Source organism: Cynocephalus volans, chromosome 17, assembly GCF_027409185.1.
Source record: "Cynocephalus volans isolate mCynVol1 chromosome 17, mCynVol1.pri, whole genome shotgun sequence".
Taxonomy (NCBI): domain Eukaryota; kingdom Metazoa; phylum Chordata; class Mammalia; order Dermoptera; family Cynocephalidae; genus Cynocephalus; species Cynocephalus volans.
In genome coordinates this window covers 7,442,685-7,462,283 of record NC_084476.1, presented here as the reverse complement: position 1 = coordinate 7,462,283, position 19,599 = coordinate 7,442,685, and the positions used below count along the sequence as shown (strand labels likewise).

General features: G+C 56.0%; 1 protein-coding gene across 1 annotated transcript in view; it reads left to right on the top strand.

Moving 5' to 3' along the window:
* The first annotated feature begins 270 nt into the window (after positions 1 to 270).
* Positions 271 to 19,599, top strand: part of ASS1 (argininosuccinate synthase 1) — a 53,124-nt gene continuing 33,795 nt past the window's right edge. Inside the window, exons 1-6 of the mRNA XM_063082441.1 lie at positions 271 to 285; positions 5,275 to 5,335; positions 7,203 to 7,312; positions 9,293 to 9,361; positions 12,243 to 12,431; positions 18,560 to 18,616. Coding sequence (XP_062938511.1) covers positions 7,208 to 7,312; positions 9,293 to 9,361; positions 12,243 to 12,431; positions 18,560 to 18,616 — 420 coding nt within the window. The 5' untranslated portion in view covers positions 271 to 285; positions 5,275 to 5,335; positions 7,203 to 7,207. The remainder of the gene's footprint in view (positions 286 to 5,274; positions 5,336 to 7,202; positions 7,313 to 9,292; positions 9,362 to 12,242; positions 12,432 to 18,559; positions 18,617 to 19,599) is intronic.

The following is a 19,599-nucleotide window of genomic DNA, read 5'->3' as shown; positions in this document are numbered from 1 at the left end:
GGCGGGGCCGAGAGGGGCGTGGGGGCGTGGGGGAGGGGCGTGGGGACGGGCGAGGGCGGGAGGGGAGGGGCGAGGAGGGAAGGAGAGGCCGGGGCCTCGCCCACCCGCAGGTGGCCACTAACGCTGATGGCTCCTGGCGGGGGCCGGGCCCGGGGGCGGGGCCTGTCGCGCGCGTGGCCCCACGTGTCCCCGGTCCCCTGCCCTGCCCCCGGCCCTGTGTTTATAACCCGGGATGCGCGCCCCTGCCGGCCCTGCTCCGCCGCCTGCCACCGCCGCCTGGGCCCGGTAAGGACCCTGGTCCCTCTCGATTCCGCCTCCCTAGCCTAGGTCACCCCCTCCCCGGACGCCGAGCCGACGAGGCGGAGGGGACGCGCGCGGGAGGGAAGGGGGCGGACGCCGGGGCTCCTGCTGCGCTTGGTGGCCGGATGCCTCCTGCCTCGGGCCTAGGGGACGAGGCGAGGACACGAGTCCGGGGGTCTGAGGAGCAGGTCGGGTTACTTGTCCTGCGTGCGAGCCGGGGTCCTTTCTGGATTTTCCCTCTGCGGTCGGGCTTCGTCTGTGCGGTGAAGCCCCAAAAGGAGACCTTGGGAGTCCGGAGGGTGTGGGGGGGCCCCCTGTTCTCTCGCCCCCTCTCCGACTCACATCACAGTCTCTGTCTCCACTTCTTTTCCTTCTGCGTGAAACCAGAGTTCCAGCCCCACCTCAGCCCCTTGCCCTCTGGGGCTCGGGGTGTCGTTTCTCCGAGCCCCAGTTTACCCTGAGCAGGTGAGCACTGTGACCACGGCTGCCCAACCCAAGGACTTGGGTATGACTGGGCTCCCTTCCTTGCGGGGGACTCAGTCTGCTCTGCCCTGGTGGGGCTGGTGGCCTCACCCGCTGCCGGTTTCCTGATAGCCTTGGGTATTTTGGGCCCTGGGCCCGGGTCTGGGAGGGGTCCCTGGCCAGGAATGTCTGACTTCTGGGTGGCTGTTGCCTTTGGCCCCCTTGGGCGGTTGCACCCTCCAGGGAGTCAGGGTCATTGTGTAATGGAGGAAACTCCTCTCCCATCCTGCCAGGGCTATTCCTGAAGAGGACCGCAGTGACCCGCCCTCAGTGTTCCTCTCTGTGAAGTGGGGCGTTTCCTCTGGGCAGCCAAGTCTGGCTGCAGGCCCGGCCTCAGCACAGGAACAGACCTGTGTTTTCCTCAGGGGTAGACCTAGAGGGCCCTGGGCTTTGATCCCTCTGCTCCCAGCACGTGGCCCAGTGGCAGGAGAGGGCAGGTGAGGCTTTGGTCGGTCTCCCAGCTTCCCAAGCTCCAGTTTCTCCACTAGTAAGAGCTGGCTCAGGCTCAGGAAACATTTGCAGACAGTAAGAGGCTTTCAAAGGGCTCTGTAGACTGTTGAGGGCTGGGCCTGGGTCCATTCACTCACTGGCTGTGTCTGGGGAGTGCCTTGCCTTGTCCTGCCTTGCTGGGGACACGCAAGGAAGGGGACAGGGTCCCTGCCCTCTTACCTTAGGTTCTGATGGGGGAGGGAGACGGTAGAGGCAGAAATAGCCGCAAAGGGGAAGGGAGTGGGTAGGAACTGGAGGAGGCTCCATTCCAGACTCCCTCCCCTTCCCATTTCCCTTCTCCAAGGGTCCCCTTCCCCATTCCAGCCAGTGGACGGGAATGGGGGCCTGTCCCAGGAGGAGCCACCTGTGCACCATGCTGAGAAGTAATTTCGGCTCTGCTCCAAGTGCATGAGTCATGAACCCTGCCCGCTGAGCAGCCAGACCCAGGGCCAGGCACGGGGTGAGGGTGGGGAGTGAAGGGGAGGCCTCCGCTCTTAGTGGTCTCAGCTCTCCTGAGTACCCACATGCACCTGCACCACGTGTCTGCCTGCTATGGGCTTGTCCTTCACCCAGCCCAGGGCCCCAGGAGCTTTGGGGTGGAGCAGGCCCAGATCCCCACTCTGCACAAGCTCTTTCCCAGGCCGCATCTCCTCTTCACCCGCTGGGTCCTGGGAGGTGAGCCAGGACAGCCAGATGCCTCCATGTGAGCACTGAACACAGCCGCTGGAGTGAGGGGCTGGCCTGTGGGCGCCCATGTGGAAAGAGGTAACCTCGCTGGAATCCAGGGTCTAAGCCTCTGATTTCTGCTGTAACACTCTGGGCAAAGTTGATCTGGGCCCTGGCTCCCTCCCCACTGTGGGGCAGGCTCCCCGCCACCCGCCACCCGGAGACTTGGGCTAAGCCAGGCACCCAGAGGCACTTTGATAGAATAAATGAATGAATGAATGTATCTTCTTTCCTCCATAAACACACATTCCTGGCAGAGGGTTTAAGTGCTTTTCCCAGGGTCTGATGAGACCTGCTAGGTCTCCCTACCGTCTACCTTGGGGCATTTTCATCGAAACTACAGACTTTACTGAAATGAAGTGGGTCTGTCACGTGAAAGTGTGGGCTGGATCCTATAGGAGGACAGGGGACCTCCTGGTCAGTGTGGAGTTGCAGCCAGTTCTATCAAACACAACTGAGGACGGCAGGACAGCAGCTGAAATCCTAGAAGGAGGAAACTCCAAAGCAGGGGGAATCTAATGGCCCAGGTCGAGCCAGGGTTTTTAAAAAAAATTCTAACAAACCAAGCTCAGCAGAGTTAGAACCTCGGAGAGGGATTCCGGAGGAACAGCGCACAGGGCCTCCAGAGAAGTGGAGGACTGGTCGGGGGTGATTCTTTGAGGAGCTTGTTGTCTGGAAGATGCATGAAGTGAAGGGGGACAGTCTGTGGTCACCGGAGACCAGGGAGTGCGGGGCACAGTGTAGTGAGGAGCAAGCCATCTGCAGTCAGCCTGGGTTTGATGCCCCTAGTTTGTGAGTCGGGCGAGCTGTGTAGCGTCCCTGAGCCTCGGGATCCTCTGTAAATAGGTGGTAATGATCACCTCCACCTTAAAATGACGCACTTGTGACTGAATGTAGTACCTGCTCTTGTCATTGTTCCAGCTCTGATATTTTAACTTTAGAGCTGCACATGTTGGTGTTGAGAGGGTGCCCAGGCTGGCCTGGCATGTTCACTGGAAGCTGGCCAGATGGCTCTGCTGGGCCACCAAGAATGGCCCCTGCCTTGCCAACCGAGGCCAGGCTGGCAGGCAACTTGACATGAGGTCACCCTCTTCCCTCCTCTCAGGTGTCTCTTCTGGTGAAGGATGTCCGGGCTGGCATTGGGAGCTGGGAGCAGTGAGCATGTGCCTGGGAGCTGGAAAAACCTGCCTTGGGCCCTTCCGGAGGGGGGGGGAGGGCTGGGACTGGGGGAGGCTGAGTCCAGCTAGGATTTGCCAGGTGCCTCCACCAGAGAGGAAGCCCAGTGTCTTGGGGTGTCAGAACCAAAAGGGCTTTTAGGTTGTTGTGCAGATGGGGAAATTGAGGCCCAGAGAGCGAGGGACCTGCCTGAGGTCTGCCCTGGCCATGATGGGGAAAGTTTGGAGTTTAGTGAGCACGTTTGACCTCACTCCCCAGCAGCTCACTGAATCCTGGAAGCCGCTCTTTGGGGGACAGGCTGCCCTCTCTCCTGCTTTGCAGATGAGCAGCCACGCTTACAGAGCTTAAGCAACTCGAACCCAGGTCTGGTGGACTTCGCCACTGAGCTGTGCCTGTAGCGAGAACTCCCTCGCTGGATGGGAGCTGCTATTCTTCTCCTCCGTTCCCTGTCCCCAAGGGCCAAGCCCCCATCTCTCCCCCAAATCAAGCCCTCAGCTTCATTTAGTTTTTGCCTCAGGCTACAGCCTCATCATGCAGCCCAGGGACCTTGGTGGCTGAGGGAGGAGAGTGCTTTGCCACATGCTAGGAGGCCAGGAGCAATGTGAACGTCCAATTGCATCATTTCCCAGCCCGCCTGCCCAGCTAATCTCTGTGCGTGCACACACAGGCCTGAATATGCCACACACACACACACACACACCCATACACACATCCGTACACACATAAATGCACACACGTGCGTGCACACAGGCACATACATACTCTCTCAGGTACACATGCCTGCGTGCACACAGGCACACACACACTGCAGGCATGCTCACACACACACTCTCTCAGGTATACACTCCCAGGTGCAGGCAGGCACGCGCACTGTGGGCACACACACACACACACACACACACACACGCACGCAAACATGTGCACTCTCAGGTACACACTCCAGGTGCATGCATTCCTTCACACTGCTCAGCCCCAGAGGTTGAGGGCCCACGCCCGCATGCAGCCTGGCAGGCAGGAGCAGCTCACTGGCTTCTGGATGAGAGCATGCATAAAATCCCACGCTTCGAGGGGATCTCAGCCCTCCCCTTTTGCAGTGAGAAGCTGACCTCCACAGAGTAGAACCAGCAGCATTGTTCTGCCACATGTGTCTGGGAGATGGTCCCTTCCTCACAGAGCTCATTGTTGGGGGCCAGTGGGGAGGGGGGCAAGTAGAATGTGGTGTGACATGTGTTCTGATGGGTGACAGGCACAATGGGATCACTGAGGAGGGCGAGGTGCAGGTGGTCTGTCTCCGTGAAGTTGTCCCTCCCCCACACTCCTGTACTCACCCTCTTGTCTCCAGGTGCCTTCCTTTGGGAGAGGTCAGAAGGAAGGGCGACTCTAAGAGCTGGGTATACCTTGGATCAGCATCGTTTCTGCCACCCCAGGGTGTCTGAGCACCTGCGGTTCCCCAGGCCCCACCTTGCCCAGCACTTGCCTTCCCTGAGCCTCCCTGTACACAGGGAGCAGTGGCCTACAGAGCCCAGCTGATCTGGGTTCCAATCCTGGCTCTGCCACTTACCAGCCAAGCAAGGCCTTGGGCAGGTTTCTTAACCCCAGCCTCAGTTTCCCTTCCTCTAATGGAGATAACCCCAAACGGAGGAGCTTGGTGTAGGATGGATGTGTTCACATCTTGATTGTGGTGATGGTTTCACAGGTGTGTAGACATGCCAAAACTTGCTAAATTGAATACTTTAAATATATGTCATTTATTGTATGTCAATTATACCTCAATAAAGCTGTTATAAAAATATGCAAAGGGTTACACCCCCTCCCATGCACACTACCTGCACCATCACACACAAACACGCAGGGGCAGGAGCACGCACATTCCCTGAATGTCTCCTGGGGGGCAGGCAGGGGGCTGGAGGCCGGACAGATGGCTCTGAGGCTCCCAGGCTCCCCACAGCTCCCTGCTCAGGAGGGCTGCTCACAGGGGATGGGAGCTGGTGAGGCTGGCTCAGGCCTCTGGCACCTCCCAGGCCACCGTGCCGGACAGCCAAGCAGCTTTTCCTTTTGCAGAGCAGTACCCTGAGTGTGAAGACAGATTCCAGACACAGGGAACCCACACCTCCAATCTCAGGTACTTCCTACCCCGAGTCCTTCCTCCCTCCTTCTCTCCATCCTGGCCAGTTGCCTGGCTGCAGTTGCCATGGGCACCATCTGCTGGCTCCAGGGTCAGGGCCTGCTGAGTCACCAGCAGCCCAGAACCTGAGCAATCTGGCCCAGCTGGCTGGGGACAGGGCCTGGCAGGTGGTCGACTGCCCAGTGGAGGGGAGCGATGTGGGCATTGATCAGAACCACCCCCACCCCTACCCTGACTGCACTGTTCCATGAGGTGTTTCCCCTTCTGAGTCCAAAGGGCAGCATGAGCCTGTGAGACCTGGGGCTGACTAGTGGGTGGGCCTGGGAGATATGCTGGGGACAGTACATGCATGTGGTCGGTCTCCAAAGTCTGCCTGACTCCGTGTCCAGGCTCTGCAGCACAGGACTGGGTGGCCTGGGAAAGCCACTGCCCCTCTTTGAACTTCCAGGCACAGAGAGAGTGCTCGGTACCCAGGAGACTGCATCAGTGCAGTGGGGTTGGTGGGGTCACCCTTCTGGGCTCCCGTGGATCTGTGGAAGGGTGTCCCTGACCCTTCCCAGTCTTGTCTAACAAAGACCCTTGGGTGACTCTGACCTTGGTCAGACTCCAGTGGAAACACTCCCGCCCAGACACAGACATGCCTCTGTAAATGTGAGGATGCTGGGGACAGGTGTCCACAGAGGCTGGAACCAGATGGCCTGGGTCCTTGTCTGGCCCTGCTGCCTGATCGTAAGACCTTGGGTAGGCGACTTCACCCTCGGTTTCCTCCTCAGCGAAATGGGCACAGTTAACAGCACCTACTCTCAGGGCGATGTAGGGAGTGCTGGGGGAGGCAGGGCAGCCTGAGGGTTCAGGGAGAGCCTTCCGGGCAGAAGGAACCACAGCTACAAAGGCAAGGAGACAGGAGACCACAGTGCCTTCCGGAAGCTTCTGTGTAGCTTCAGCGCACCCATTCCCACTGCAGAGAAGGAGAAAGACCCCTGGGTTACAGAGAGGTATTACGCCTCTGCCTATCTCCTCCCCTCCTTGGGCCTCAGTTTCTCCACCTGCACACTGGGGAGTTGCTGTCTGAGCCCCTCCCAACTGAGCATTTGCAGAGTTAAGTCATCAGAGGCGCTGAGAGTCCCTCATGCTCCTCCCTCTGAGAGGCACTTGCATTTGAAAAGAGACTCTAAACTTCCAATGAGTGAAGGACCAATGGGGCTCCAGGTGGGAGAGCTACCTGGGGCAGGTGCCCTGCCCACTGGCATCTCATTCCACCTGCTGGTGGGGGCAGCACTGCTTGCAATGACCTTGAGGCAGCCACTGTCCCCTCTGAGCCCCGCTGTCTGCCTCCCCAAAGGGGATGAGGACACCTACTTCATGGTGAGCCACGCGAGGCCTCCTGGGGTCCTGCCCGGCACTGTCCATGCTTGGCAAGGAGCAGTTCTGATTGGGGACATGTCAGCTGCCAGAGGCTCAGAGCTAAGTCCCCTCCCAAATGTCCCAACTGCTGCGCATCCTCCACATCCTGGCCTTCGTTCAAACCTCAGCCTCAGATGCCTTCTCTAGCTGGTGAGGGGTTGGCTGGAAGAGATGCCTTCCTCCTGCCAGCCCCAAATGCTGCTGTCAGCAATTCTAGGCTCCTGCGTGGTATGCGGGACAGTGGTGCAGACTGTGCAGAGTCAGGGTCCGGAGGTGGGGGAGGGGACGCAGGAGAACATCCTATTCCAACCCGCATAAGGCTGCCCGAAGGGGGCCGAGGGGGGCTGAGCCTGCTACCTTCCCCGCAGGCCTGGGGGGCCAGAAGGGAGCCATTTGCGGGGACTGGCAGGCAGGGAGTGCTGGCTCTGGGTCACTCACGTTCTTCCTGGCCTCCCTCCAGACGAGATGTCCAGCAAAGGCTCCGTGGTGCTGGCCTACAGTGGCGGCCTGGACACCTCCTGCATCCTCGTGTGGCTGAAGGAACAAGGCTATGACGTCATTGCATACCTGGTGAGGAGGTGCCTGGCCAGTCTGTCTTCTACCTACTTGTCCCACTGTCCATCCAGCCTGCCCCCTGCCAGTCACTACCCAGGTTGCTGCCTATCTGCTCATTATTGCTGGTCCAAGCCCCACTTACCCTTCTCTAAGTCTGTCTTGAACTGGAACTAGGAAAATAGCTCTCACTGTACTGCCTCACTTTCCTCATCTGTAAAATGGACATTCTTGAGCTGCCTCCTGGAGCCGGGAGGATGCTGGCTCTCATGCAAGTGATCAGGGTGGGGGGACATGGAAGTGACCTTGGCAGTGCCACTGAGCCAGCCTGCCTGGAGAGTGGCCATGGACTTGGACCTGCTGAAGGCCATGGGAAGGCACACTGGCTTTGCTCTCCAGAGTTCTCCATTTCCAAGAATTCAGCAAAGATCGTATGTAGACTCCTGAGCTGGGAGGCCCTTCGAGATCACCTAGTTCTGAGATGGCAAATAGGTTACAGGTAATAGGTTATAAAAATGCGTGATGCCAGTGCCCCATCCAGGGTCCATAGCAGTCACCCCTAATCCAGCCAGCCCACTTCTGATGAACCTCACACAGCCTCTGAGTCGTTCTCCATGTGGCTACACTATTCAGGACTCCCGGTGGCAAATTCTAGAAATCCAACTCAAACCAGCTTAAGCAGAAAAGAAAAACAAAAACAAGACAGTTCTTGGCTCACCCAACTGACAAGTCCAGGGGTGTCATGGCTTCAGGCAAGGCTAGATCCAGGTGCTTGTCCAGATCTGTCTCCAACTCTACTTGGCTTCATTCTTGGCCTCTCCACAGGGCGGGCAAGACTGCCAACAGCCCCGCATTCACCATTGCAGCCCAGCTTTCCCAGAAAAAGGAGGGCTTGCCCCAGAGGCTCTGACAGTAGGGGCCCAAGGGTCCTCTCATTTGCTGGTCACTGCCCTCCATGCATTAGTCACGTGGCTGAGTCATGGCGGGCTGGGCTGGGGTCATGGGTCTGCTCCTACAGTGAGCAGGAGACATGATTTACTCCCCTCCATCCCTGCAGAAAGGGGTCCTCCCAGGAAAGAAGATGCTGTTCCTAGATGAAGCGAGAGCAGACAAGAAGCAAACTGTTGCCAAGTGCTTTGTTAGCAGGCAACATGCTGCGTTTAACGGTGCCCAACCCTCTTGACATTCAGATGGGGAGAGTGAGGCCCAGGGAGGGGAGGAACTTAGCTCAAGGTCACCTGGTGAGTGAGAGCCGCAGCTCTGAGCTGATGCAAAGAGCTCAGGGTGTGTTCATCTCGCCGTCGGCAGCATGGCGGGGCAGTCGGAGCTCGGATCTGGCCGTACAGACCCTGGGCTACCACCTGACAGATATAAAATCTGCGTGTGACCTCGGACAAGCACCTGCAGCTGGGCTCTGGAATGATTCCAGAGTGCTGAGCGGAATGCAGGGAGCAAGTGTTCAGGCCAGAGTCCAGCCAGCAGAAAACATGTCGGTGTCTAGACGGGGCCTGCGGAACCGGAGGTCAGGCTGCAGCTGCATGCACAGAGCTGGGAGCTCCTGGGCACAGGCTTCTCTGCCTCATACCCACTCAGATGCCTCAGAATGGGCAAGTCACTGCCCTTGGCTGGGGAAGTGAGCCAGAGGCTGGGCAGTTTCTGACAAGCCAGCTCTTGCGCTGGGCTTAGGGAGAGTTTACTAGAACAAAGATGGGTTCGAGGGAAACCTTAGACCTTCAGGCAATGACAGCAAACAGTTTTATCCCAGCAGCCTGTGTGCCCCGGGCCAGGTGCAACCAGTCCTCCAACTCATAGAAATGACTTCCCAGCACAACCCGGCCATCCAGCTCCAAGTACTAGCTCCTGGAAGTATCCTGACCTCCCATGTGAGGGCTGCTGCGTGTGGACTGTGTCTTTCCAGGGCTCACGCCAGGGGGCTGCTCTCTTCTCACACTCCTGTCTGCCCCTGGCTGACTGGGCCTCTCTGCTTCTGCCCCTCAGGCCAACATCGGCCAGAAGGAAGACTTCGAGGAGGCCAGGAAGAAGGCGTTGAAGCTCGGGGCCAAAAAGGTACCAAGTGCGAGGCAGGGTTTGGGGCCAGAAGTGGGGCGTGAGGGGCTGCAGCCATTCCCCTGCCCCAGAGCTCCCACCGCCCTGCACGCCTCCCAGTTTGTCTTCTTTTTTCCAAGTCCTTCTGCCTTCAGGTGTGTGAACCTCAGCCCCACTTCCACCCACTCACGCACCCCACCTCCCCATCCATCCACCCACCCACCCACCTACCTGCCCATCCCTCCTGTACCTCCCTTTCCATCATCCATCCACTCACCGTCCATCTCCCTGTCCATATCTCCTTATCTCTCTGTCCATCCACCCATCCTCGCATTCATTCTGCAGAATCAGAAAACTCCAGTTGAGCCCAATGCATTGACTGTGCATCCTACCATGTGGGTGTCGCAGATATGGTGAACTGGACCAGTGGGGCCCCTGCTCACATGCCTTTCCTGTGCAGAGTGGGAGCTGCTTCCCATGGGGAAGTCCCTGCCACCTGCACCCCTTCACTTGGAGGAGTGAGCAGGGGACACAGCAGGGGTGGTGTGAAAAGCCACCACCCCACCTGCCTGGTCAGAGCCTCTCCCCTCCGCAGGACACCTCTACAGGGTTGCCAGAACCTCAGAACGTGCCTGGCACATAGTAAGGGCTCAATTATCATGTTAAAATGAATGTGTGAGAGGTGAATGCAGTCCCAGGTCACCCACTGGCCACAGGCCTGGGACTTGAATATCCCTCCTCAGTCTGGTGTCCCCCAAGTTCCAGACAGGAGAGGAGAGGAAAAGGGTTGTCTGAGTAGTGGCCCAGGAAGTGGGAAAAGAATACCTGGGCATTGAAGAGGAGAGTGCACTTCCAGCCAGCGCGTGAGTAGGGCTTTCATGGGGAGGTCTGGCTTTATAGCCCCTTACTCTAAATAGGCAATTCTCAAACTTTTTGGCCTCAGGACCCCTCTACATTCTTAATTTTTAGAATTTTTTATGTTTTTTTTCATATAACATTAGGATATAATCCCTTTGCTTTCTTTTCTTTTTTATTTTATTTAGTGATAATTATAGACTCACAGGAAATTGTAAAAATAGTCCAAAGAAACTCCTGCCTCTAAAAAAATTATTGACAGCCCCAGAGAACTTTTGTGAATTACATCTATAGATATTTATCACATTAGAAATAAAAGCTGAAATTTAAAAAATATTAATTCATTTTTCAAAAAACAGTATTAAACACATTTCATGTTAACATAAGTAACATTTTTATTAAGAAAAATAACTATTTTCCAAAACAGAAAATTTTGTGAGTTTTTTGCAATCTCCCTAATGTCTGGCTTTGCAGAAGACAAATGGATTCTTAGCCATTTCTGCATTCAGTGTAGTTTTAGTTGAAGTTTATGAAGAAAATTTGGCCTCTCAGACATATCACTGGAAAGAGAAGAATATTTTAATATCCTTTTCAGATGGTTGGGGACATTCTTTGATGCTGCACCCAGACTCAACAAGTGATAGTTTCTTAAAGACTAGCATGATAGGGGATCAGAAACCACAGCAATGAACTTTTCGTGCTTTGTTGCGTTAAAATCTGTTGGTCCATCTTGCACTTTGAACGGATCTTTTACTGGTGCAAGATTATGTAACATCATACACTGATAATTTGAAAGATAATTGTTCCACTGAGTTATGCAGATCTTCCAAATGCTGATACGTCTCATTATAAAATATCAAAAAAATACATCTGTTAATGTCACCACTACTCACATCAGAAATACTGGGAAACTGTCAAGCTTACAGTGTCAGAAACAAGTTTCTGTTTTCAAAATTTACAAAACTCTAATTTTCACTGGGAAGCTTGCATTTTATCCCTGGCAACAGATACTGTCGGTTTTCCTTAGAATGACAGGTTTACTCCATTCATTTTTGTGAAAATGTTGGCCAAAGACCTAAGTCTGAATGACCATATTTTGTCTGTCAGTCTTTTCAAGTAAGAACAATGTTCTGTGAAAACAGTGGCTAATTTAGCTTGTAATTCCAGCATCACACTCACGCTTTTCCTTCCTACTTCAGAACAGAAGTGTTCCGTGTTTTATGTGTATTTCGCATTTCATACTCAAGGATGAGATTTAGTAAAAGCGATCATTTCACTGCTCCATCAAGGCCATTCCTAAGTGAAACTGGCACCATGAGGGTGCGGCATGAAGAACACAGTGACCGTGAGCCCAATCTGGTGCCTCTGCTCTGATTAGTGAGAGGGTACCAGCCCTTCACCCATGATTGCTTTTGCACCATTAGTGCAAACGTCAATATAGTGAAAAAGGCAAATAGCATTCTAGTATCATTATAAGAAAATATTTTCACTCAGTCTCCTGGAAGAGTCTGACTGAAAGAGTCTTGGGGACCCCCAGGGGTCTACATTTTAAGAGCCATTCCTCTAGATCAGGGTTTCTCCACCTTGGCACTGTTTTCACGTGGCTGGCTGTCCTGTGCGCTGTGGGATGTTACCAGCATCCCTGGGCCTTTACCCACCAGATACCAGAATTACCTTCCCCACTCCCCTCCTTTTTGTCCTTCCTACCTGGCAGTTGTGACAACCAAAAATACCTGCCGGTGTTACCATCTGAGGAAAACTATCCCTGGTTGAGAACTAAGGCTCGAGATCTTAGGTGGCAACTGAGTTTCATCTTGTTGGGAGGGATTTAGAAGCCACATCCGGTTTTAGCGGGATGGTGTATTGGGATTGATTAACAATGTCTGCCATGAGTGCAGGAGGGAGAGTAACAGCGTCATGTGCTGGATTAGTGATGTCTGCTGTAGGTGTCAGCCACTGATGGGGGCCACCTGATGCCCCTGGGCTCTGTGTTCCGATTGAGCCCCCATCCTTGAGGCCCCTTCTCATGAGCTCCTCTCCCCCATAGGTGTTCATCGAGGACCTCAGCAAGGAGTTTGTGGAGGAGTTCATCTGGCCTGCCGTCCAGTCCAGCTCACTGTACGAGGACCGCTACCTCCTGGGCACTTCTCTTGCCAGGCCCTGCATCGCCCGCAAACAAGTGGAAATCGCCCAGCGGGAGGGGGCCAAGTACGTGTCACACGGTGCCACGGGAAAGGTGAGGCAAAGGCTCGATGCTGCCCGGGGAGGGCCGGGCAGAGGGGGAAGGAGGCAGGGGGTCTGGGAAGGAGAGGACAGTGAACAGCTTCCGGAAGTTTTAGGTTGTGCCTCCAGAGCAGAGTTTGATGCACGGTGGACAGGCGGGGCTTGTGAAGATCCCCGTCAGAGGAATAGTATCGGCTAATTCCTGTGCTTTGTGCGCTGTGAGTTCTGTCTGCCTCACACCACCCATTGGGGTGGGCCTCACACCACCCATTGGGGTGGGAGGGATGTCACCCCATCTGGCAGAATTGACACTGAACTTCTAGGACATGGTCATTGGCCAAGGGCACAGAGTGTGAGTTGCCAGGAGACATAGTGGGAAGCGTCAGAAACCCCGAGTTTGCAGAGCAGGGTTCACACCGCAGCTCTGCCGTTGGTTCTCTGTGTGCCCTTGGGCAGGGCCCTTCCCCTACCTGAGCCTCAGTTTCTTCAGTTGCATAATGGGGCTAACACCCTGTTTTAGTTTCCTAGGGCTGCCGTAACAAAGTACCAGGCACTGCGTGGCTTAGCACAGCAGAAGTGTATCGCCTCACAGTGCTGGAGGCCAGAAGTCCAAAGTCAAGGTGTCAGCAGGGCACGCACCCTCTGAAGGTGGTAGGCGAGGGTCCCTCCAGCCTCTCTCCAAGCTCTGATGGCCTCGGGCGTTCCTTGGCTCGTAGATGCATCGCTCCAGTCCTCCAGTGCCCGTCTCCACACGGCCGTCTTCTCCCTGTGTCTTTGCATCATCTTCCCTCTGTGTGTGGCTGTCTCTGGGTCCACGTTTCTCATTTTCAAAAGGACACGCGTCTTACTGGATTAGGGAGCATCCTAACAGCCTCACTTAATTACCTCTGTAAAAACCCTATTTCCAAATAAGGTCACATTCTGAGGTGCTGGGGGTTAGATTTGAACCTCTCTTTTTCGGGGGATACAATTCAACCCATAGCACACTCCTACCTGCGGCCCATGTGTGTGCCAGTGTAGACTGAAGGAGGACCCCATGGGGTCTAAGTCAGAACAGCCCTCAGCACACTGCCCTGTGGAGGGGTTCCTAACCGTGGCAACTGCCAGGCGATGTTATTATAAAGACCCCTGAGTCACGAGGTCTCAAAGTTAGTAGACACCACGCCAATAACCTACTACAAGAATTGGATACTGAACAACCTGACAGTCAGCAGGCTGTGAACCTCCTCAGTGACGGGGAGCTCACTACCTCGCCTGCCCCGGGTTGGTCGAGGTGGGAATGGGGGGTGCAGATCCTGGCTCACGGTGGTGCAGGGACACCACAGCTAAGTTTTTGATGGAGCTGGGATTCAAGGGTGGTCTTGCAAACAGCCGTCCACCAGGACGGCACTGGTTGTGTCTTTGAAGGCTTGTGCATTCATCCATTCATTCGCTTGGGCACTAGTTCAGCAAGCTTACACTGGTGTCTGTAAAGCATTGGGCACATGCTGGGCTTGGGCACAGTGTTGAACTTCTTGGGCCTCTTGTCTGCCCTCCACGAGCCCATGTTCTCACAAAGGAGAGGAGAATGGATGCACGAGAAGGCAGCTGGAGGGTCTGTGCCAGAGGACCTGTGGGGGCAGCAGCCAGGGGCTGAGAGAAGGCCGTCTTACAGAGCATGGCCCTGAAGGCTGCTTATAGGTGAATGAATAACAGGGTATGGGAAGAGTGTGTCAGGCAGAGGGCCTGCCTGGCAGCACGGAGCACGGGCTACAGCCGTGGGGGGAGCAGTGGGGTCGGGACTGGGCTGAGGCCGTGCTAAGGGGTTTGGCTTCATCCTGAGGGCAATTGATTAGGAGGGATGGAGGGTCCCAGGTTGGATGGGGGGTGGCTGGTGACTCCCCCAGTGGGACAGTGGCAAATTGTGCTGAACTGAAATGCTGGGCTTCTGAGGTAGGAAGGGACCCATGAGCATTTCTTACACACAGACTCATGGCCCTAGTTTCTACTAATACCCCAGTCGTGGGCAGGGATGTGGGAGCCAGCTTCCGCAGGAGGGGCTGGGTAGAATTGGATGCGGGAGAGAGAGCCGGAGACTCAGGGGCTCAGAGGCCCACACGGCTGCTGCAGACCATAGTTCCACTGCTCTCACGTTGTGTGACTCAACCCCCACGAGTCTCTGTTTCCTCACCTATAAAAGGGAGAGAGAAATAAAACCCAGCTCACAGGTGGTTAGGAGCAATGAGTCGGATAATTCCAATAAAGTGCTTGGCACGGGGCCTGGTGCATAGTGAACACTTTTTGAAGGAGGTATCCCGACCCTGCAATTGTCAGACCTGTTCTGGGAGCAGAGGAAGGTCACTGAGGACAAATGTCAGTGCAGGATAAGAAAGCTCCTGAGCCATCTCATCTGCCCAAATGGAATGAGCTGGTGAGTTGAGGCCAGGGGACCAGGATTCTGGAAGGGATCCTGCCCAGAAAAGGTACCTCAGATGGTAATGTCAGGGTTCAGCTGGGTGGCATTCAGGGCTGGTGGAGCCTGTGGGTGGGTGTGTGGATGGGTCTGGCTCTGGTGTGGGTAGCTCCTGGGGTCCAGGCGGAGACTAACCCACAAGCGGCTGGGAATAGCCGCCTGCAGCTGTGTGCGCTGCCCTCCGTAAGGCCACCAGATGGCACCAGAGGCCTTCCGTGGATGGCCAGAGGGCGGCCACTGGAGGGGGAGAGGGACGGAGAGACCAGCGCCACCCTTGTCCTCTGCTCCCCACCCTGGTGTTGCAGGGCTTTGGTTCTGAAGCTGCTTGGGACTTGGGGTGTCCTGAAGCTCATGCTCAGGGGCCACAAAAGGGACAGTCAGATTTGAAACATCACTGAGGGCCTCCAAGACAGTGGGAAGGCCACCGGGATGCTGGAGGAGCAGGTGTTACCCTGACTCTGCCATCTCTTTTCTGGAGGTTGAAAGGCACGTACTCTCCTGCCTCCGTTTCCCCTTACATACCTGGGAAGCCCCCAGTAGCCTCTGGAGACAATTTCCAAGAACTGGGGGTTGTGAGTGTGGAGGACTAAGAAGGCCTGGGGCAGGGAGGGAGGGACCCTGAGCACTTGGGCTCCTTGCCTGGCTGGCTGGGGGTGGACACCAGTGACTTCACAGATCAGTCAGGGGCTGTCCCAAGCAAGTGATGAAGAGAGTGAGCAAGCGGGAGGACGTGTGGGGCCGGGCCTGCGGGAGGCTGGCCACCCAAGGCAGACCCCAGTGGGACACTTGGCGGAACTTTCTGCAAGGGGTTCACAGTGAAGAGAAAAGAGCTCCTGTGGCTGGGGTGTAAGCAGGCTGAAGAGGGTCCCCAAGATGCAGAGAGATTCCAGCACGGCTGCAGGAGGGTGCCAGTCCTGAGACTAGCCGTGCAGATAACTCAGCCGTTGACTTCTCCCAGCGTCTGGCACCTTATCCACATGGTGGAGGGAACCAGGGTCTTGGGGTCCTTGTTCCAGCCACGTAGACATGCCTTGGGGGTCCATGTTCCACCTTCATGCACTTATTTGTTCATTTCATAAATATATACCTAGCACTGGCTCTCCTCCGTGCACTGGATGCCATTATGGGATTGGTGACGAGAAGGCAATGGGGGACTTAGGGGCCCTAACCCAGCAGGAGCTCAGAGAGGGCGACTTGAAATATCCAGGGGGAGCAAGAGTTGGTCAGTGGCGCTAAGCCGGGAGGGCATCCCAGGCTGCAGGCACAGCCCGTGCAAAGGCCTAGAGGCGAGGGTCGGCTTCCCTCCCAGACACCCCAGCCCAGGAGAACTTGGAACAGAAATCGAGCCATAGTCTCACCCCTCCACATGCTGCTGGGAGCCTGATCCTGCCCACCCAGAGAGCTGCACAGAAGCTGGGGTGACCCTTGCGGGGCCTCCTCCCTTCCCCCGTTTTGGAAGGGGGATCTGGAAATATGAGCCTGAGACTCTGGCAGGGTACGTGCAGAGGGGCAGGAGTTTTGTAAATGGCACCATCTGTGTGGCTGTCCCAGGGGCAGATGGGAGACCCCCCAGGCCCTCCAATCCCAGTGGGCTCGTGTTTGCACACGTGTGCACATGCATCAGCATGTGCACACATGTGTGTGATAGACACTACATCCCCCTTATTCCAGGGAATCTACCCTGGTGTTGGGGGTCTCGGGGTTAGGGAGGGGAAGGACTGGTTGGGGCCCTCGGCTCCTGCCTGGGACAGAGTTTGAACCAAGGAAGCCTGTTTGTTTGGCTTCTTCGAGGTTCTCTGGCTCCCGAACAGATGGGTGTCCCCACGGCAGTGTCTGGATGGGCAGACAGCAGTCCAGCCGTGCATGGCCTGGGAGGCACAAGCCACCTTTGTGCTGGGGAAACATGAAGCCGTGGGGAAAAAAAACAGATATGCAATACTTGACCATGTGCTTTACAAATCTGAAACGAGCCTGCCTCTTGTTATAGCTGCTATGACTCAAGGAACTGGGCTGGCTGGGGGTGCTTGGGCCTCAGTGTCCCCATCCATAAGATGGGAATAATAATAGAACCAATCTCATGGGGCTGCTGTAAGGCGTCAGCAAGCTCATTATCCACGAAGCTCAGGTCAGTTGCCTGAGAGAGAACTGTGAGCATGGGCGTGTTTGCTGTGTGACCCTGGGCAAGTGACTTCACCTCTCTGAGCTTCACTGTTCTCATCTGCAAAACAGGGTTAAAAGTCCTCCTGGCCCTGGGTAGCACTCTGTGTGACAACGCATAGCAGGTTCTCACGAACGGGGCTGAATAGGGTGAGTAGGGGCTGCTCGGCCCCAGCTCGAGGCTCAGCTCTGCACGCAGCTCCTGGCTCTGCAGAGAGGGGCTGGGACCTGCCTTTCCGCGCTGCCTGACAAGACTCTGGAAAATAACATGTTATTCCCGCCACTGCCTGGCTGTGCCGTGCAGTTTTCACAGTAGGCGGAAGGTCCCTCTGTTATTTCCCAGCCCCAAGGCTCCCTCCAGGCCTCTGAGCTGGTGGAGGCGGGCGAGGCGCAGGCAGCCGTCTTCTCCTGGCTGAGCTGGGCTGGCTGAGCCGGCCTCCTCTCCTTCCTCCCTTCCTTCCTCCTTGTCGTCAGCATGGCCAGCTGTGTCTGGGATGACGGCTGCAGCTTGATGGGATGTTGGAATGACTGTATTTGACAGCAGGAGATGCAGGCAGGGTGGGGGGGCTGTGGGTACTGGGGACTTGGGCTTGGGCCCTGCCCCGCCTGTATACCCTGGGACTAGTCTCTTTCCCTTCTCGGGCCTCAGTTTCTCTGTCTGTGCAGAGAGGACCTGAGGAGCAAAAGGCCCTCCGTGGTTAGCTGGCTCTATCTCTTCCCCCCAACCAGCCATTATAGAAATGGGGAAACTGAGGCTCAGAGAGGTGACAGGATTCCCATCTGTATGGATGTGGGGACCAAAGCACCATGCGCTCTGTAGTTTGGGAGAGGGCAAAGTCAGGCAGGTGGGGTCCCTTCAGGAAGAGGCTGTCATGTGGGCGGCTTGGGAGCAGCCCCTTGGGGCTTCTCAGAGCAGGAGTCCCAGCGCTGGCCAGACCTCCAGCCCCAAGGGGACAGATGTCCCCTCATGCTACCACATGCACCTCTGAACTCTGCACATGCATGATGACATGCGCATGCCCCTACACCCTGCATACGTGCCCACGCATACATGACCCCACACCACGTGTCCCCACACGTGTACCCGCTCTGCTTTGCTACACTTCTGCACCTCTGCGCTGCAATGCACACACACCCGCCACATGCGCACTAACCTGCCACGGCACATGCAAAAGTCATGATGTTCACAGCATGGCACATAATGGGTACATAGGCATCCCATCCTGCCTGCCTGAGTGCCAACACAGCTCAGCTGTAGACTCAGAAAGCCCTGGGTCCAGCGCTGACCACCCTGTGGGACAGGAGCTGGCTCCTCTGCCTCTCCAAGAAAGCCCAGTTGCCCTGTCTTTAAACAGGCAGATAATGGAACCTGCCTCAGAGGGTTGTGAGGTCGGAGGGGGACACACACACGAGAAGAGACCCTTCTAGGCATGCAGTCCACCACCCCTGGTGCTGCCCCTGTCCCCACACCCTCCTCGACCCCCAGACCCCCTGCTCTGTGGTTGCTGACGATCCTCTGTGCTGTGTTTCAGGGGAATGATCAGGTCCGGTTTGAGCTCACCTGCTATTCACTGGCCCCCCAGATTAAGGTAAGACGTTGCTCTTAGGGGGTGGCCACTGGGGACTGAGGCCCCTGGGAGGGGCAGGGCATGGGGTTCTGAGAGGATCCACAGGACAGGGACAGTGTGCCAGGGAATCTTCTCTGGGTGGAGGTGCCCGTTATTCCCACAGAGAGCATCGTGTGCACAGTCTGCAGCAGAGGCCACTTTCTCACTGGCCAATCATTTTTCCTGGAGCTGCTGTCCAGGTGCCTGGGTGGGCCAGGGCACTAGACAGACAGACATTGCTGACCTTCAACCAGTGTCCTTGACGTTCCCTGCATGCAGGCCAGAACAGCTCTGGGACATGGTGGCCGATTTCTGGGCTGGCCACAGCCCTCCCAGCCCCGGTCAGGGCCACCCAGCTATGCCCACAGCTATCTATGCCTGAGCCTCAGAGTCTCAGACTCTTTCCTGGGGTGAAAATCACCAGGACCTCAGCCACCCCTGCCTGTGGCATGTCACCCAGGTGTTAGAGCACAAGTGGGAACCTTCCAGTCTGCTGCCCCTGCCCTTTGTCCTGACCTTGGACCTGGGCCTGTGTCCATCCATCCACCCATTCATTCCTTCACTCACTCACTCACTCATTCAGTATTTGCCGAGTCCCTGCTGGGCACAGGCCTAGGCAGGTTCCAGGAATGCACGCCCAATGCCAGCTATGCACGCCCGAGGCAGGGGCTCCCAGGCTGGGCAGGGGTGGGGCCAAGCAGTAGGAACACAGCGCAGCCACAAAGGCCAGCCCACAGGTCATTTTGCATTTTCCTAGTAACCACACTGAAAAAAATAAAAAGAAACAGGTGACATCACTTCAATAAAATACTTTATTGAACCCCATGTACCCAAAATGCTATCATTCAACATGTAATCAATGTAAAAAACTTTACTGAGATGTTTTGCTTTTTTTTTTTTTATGCCGAGTCCTCAAGGACCAGTGTGTGCTTTGTTTACACTAGCAGCACATCTCAGTGGGACCG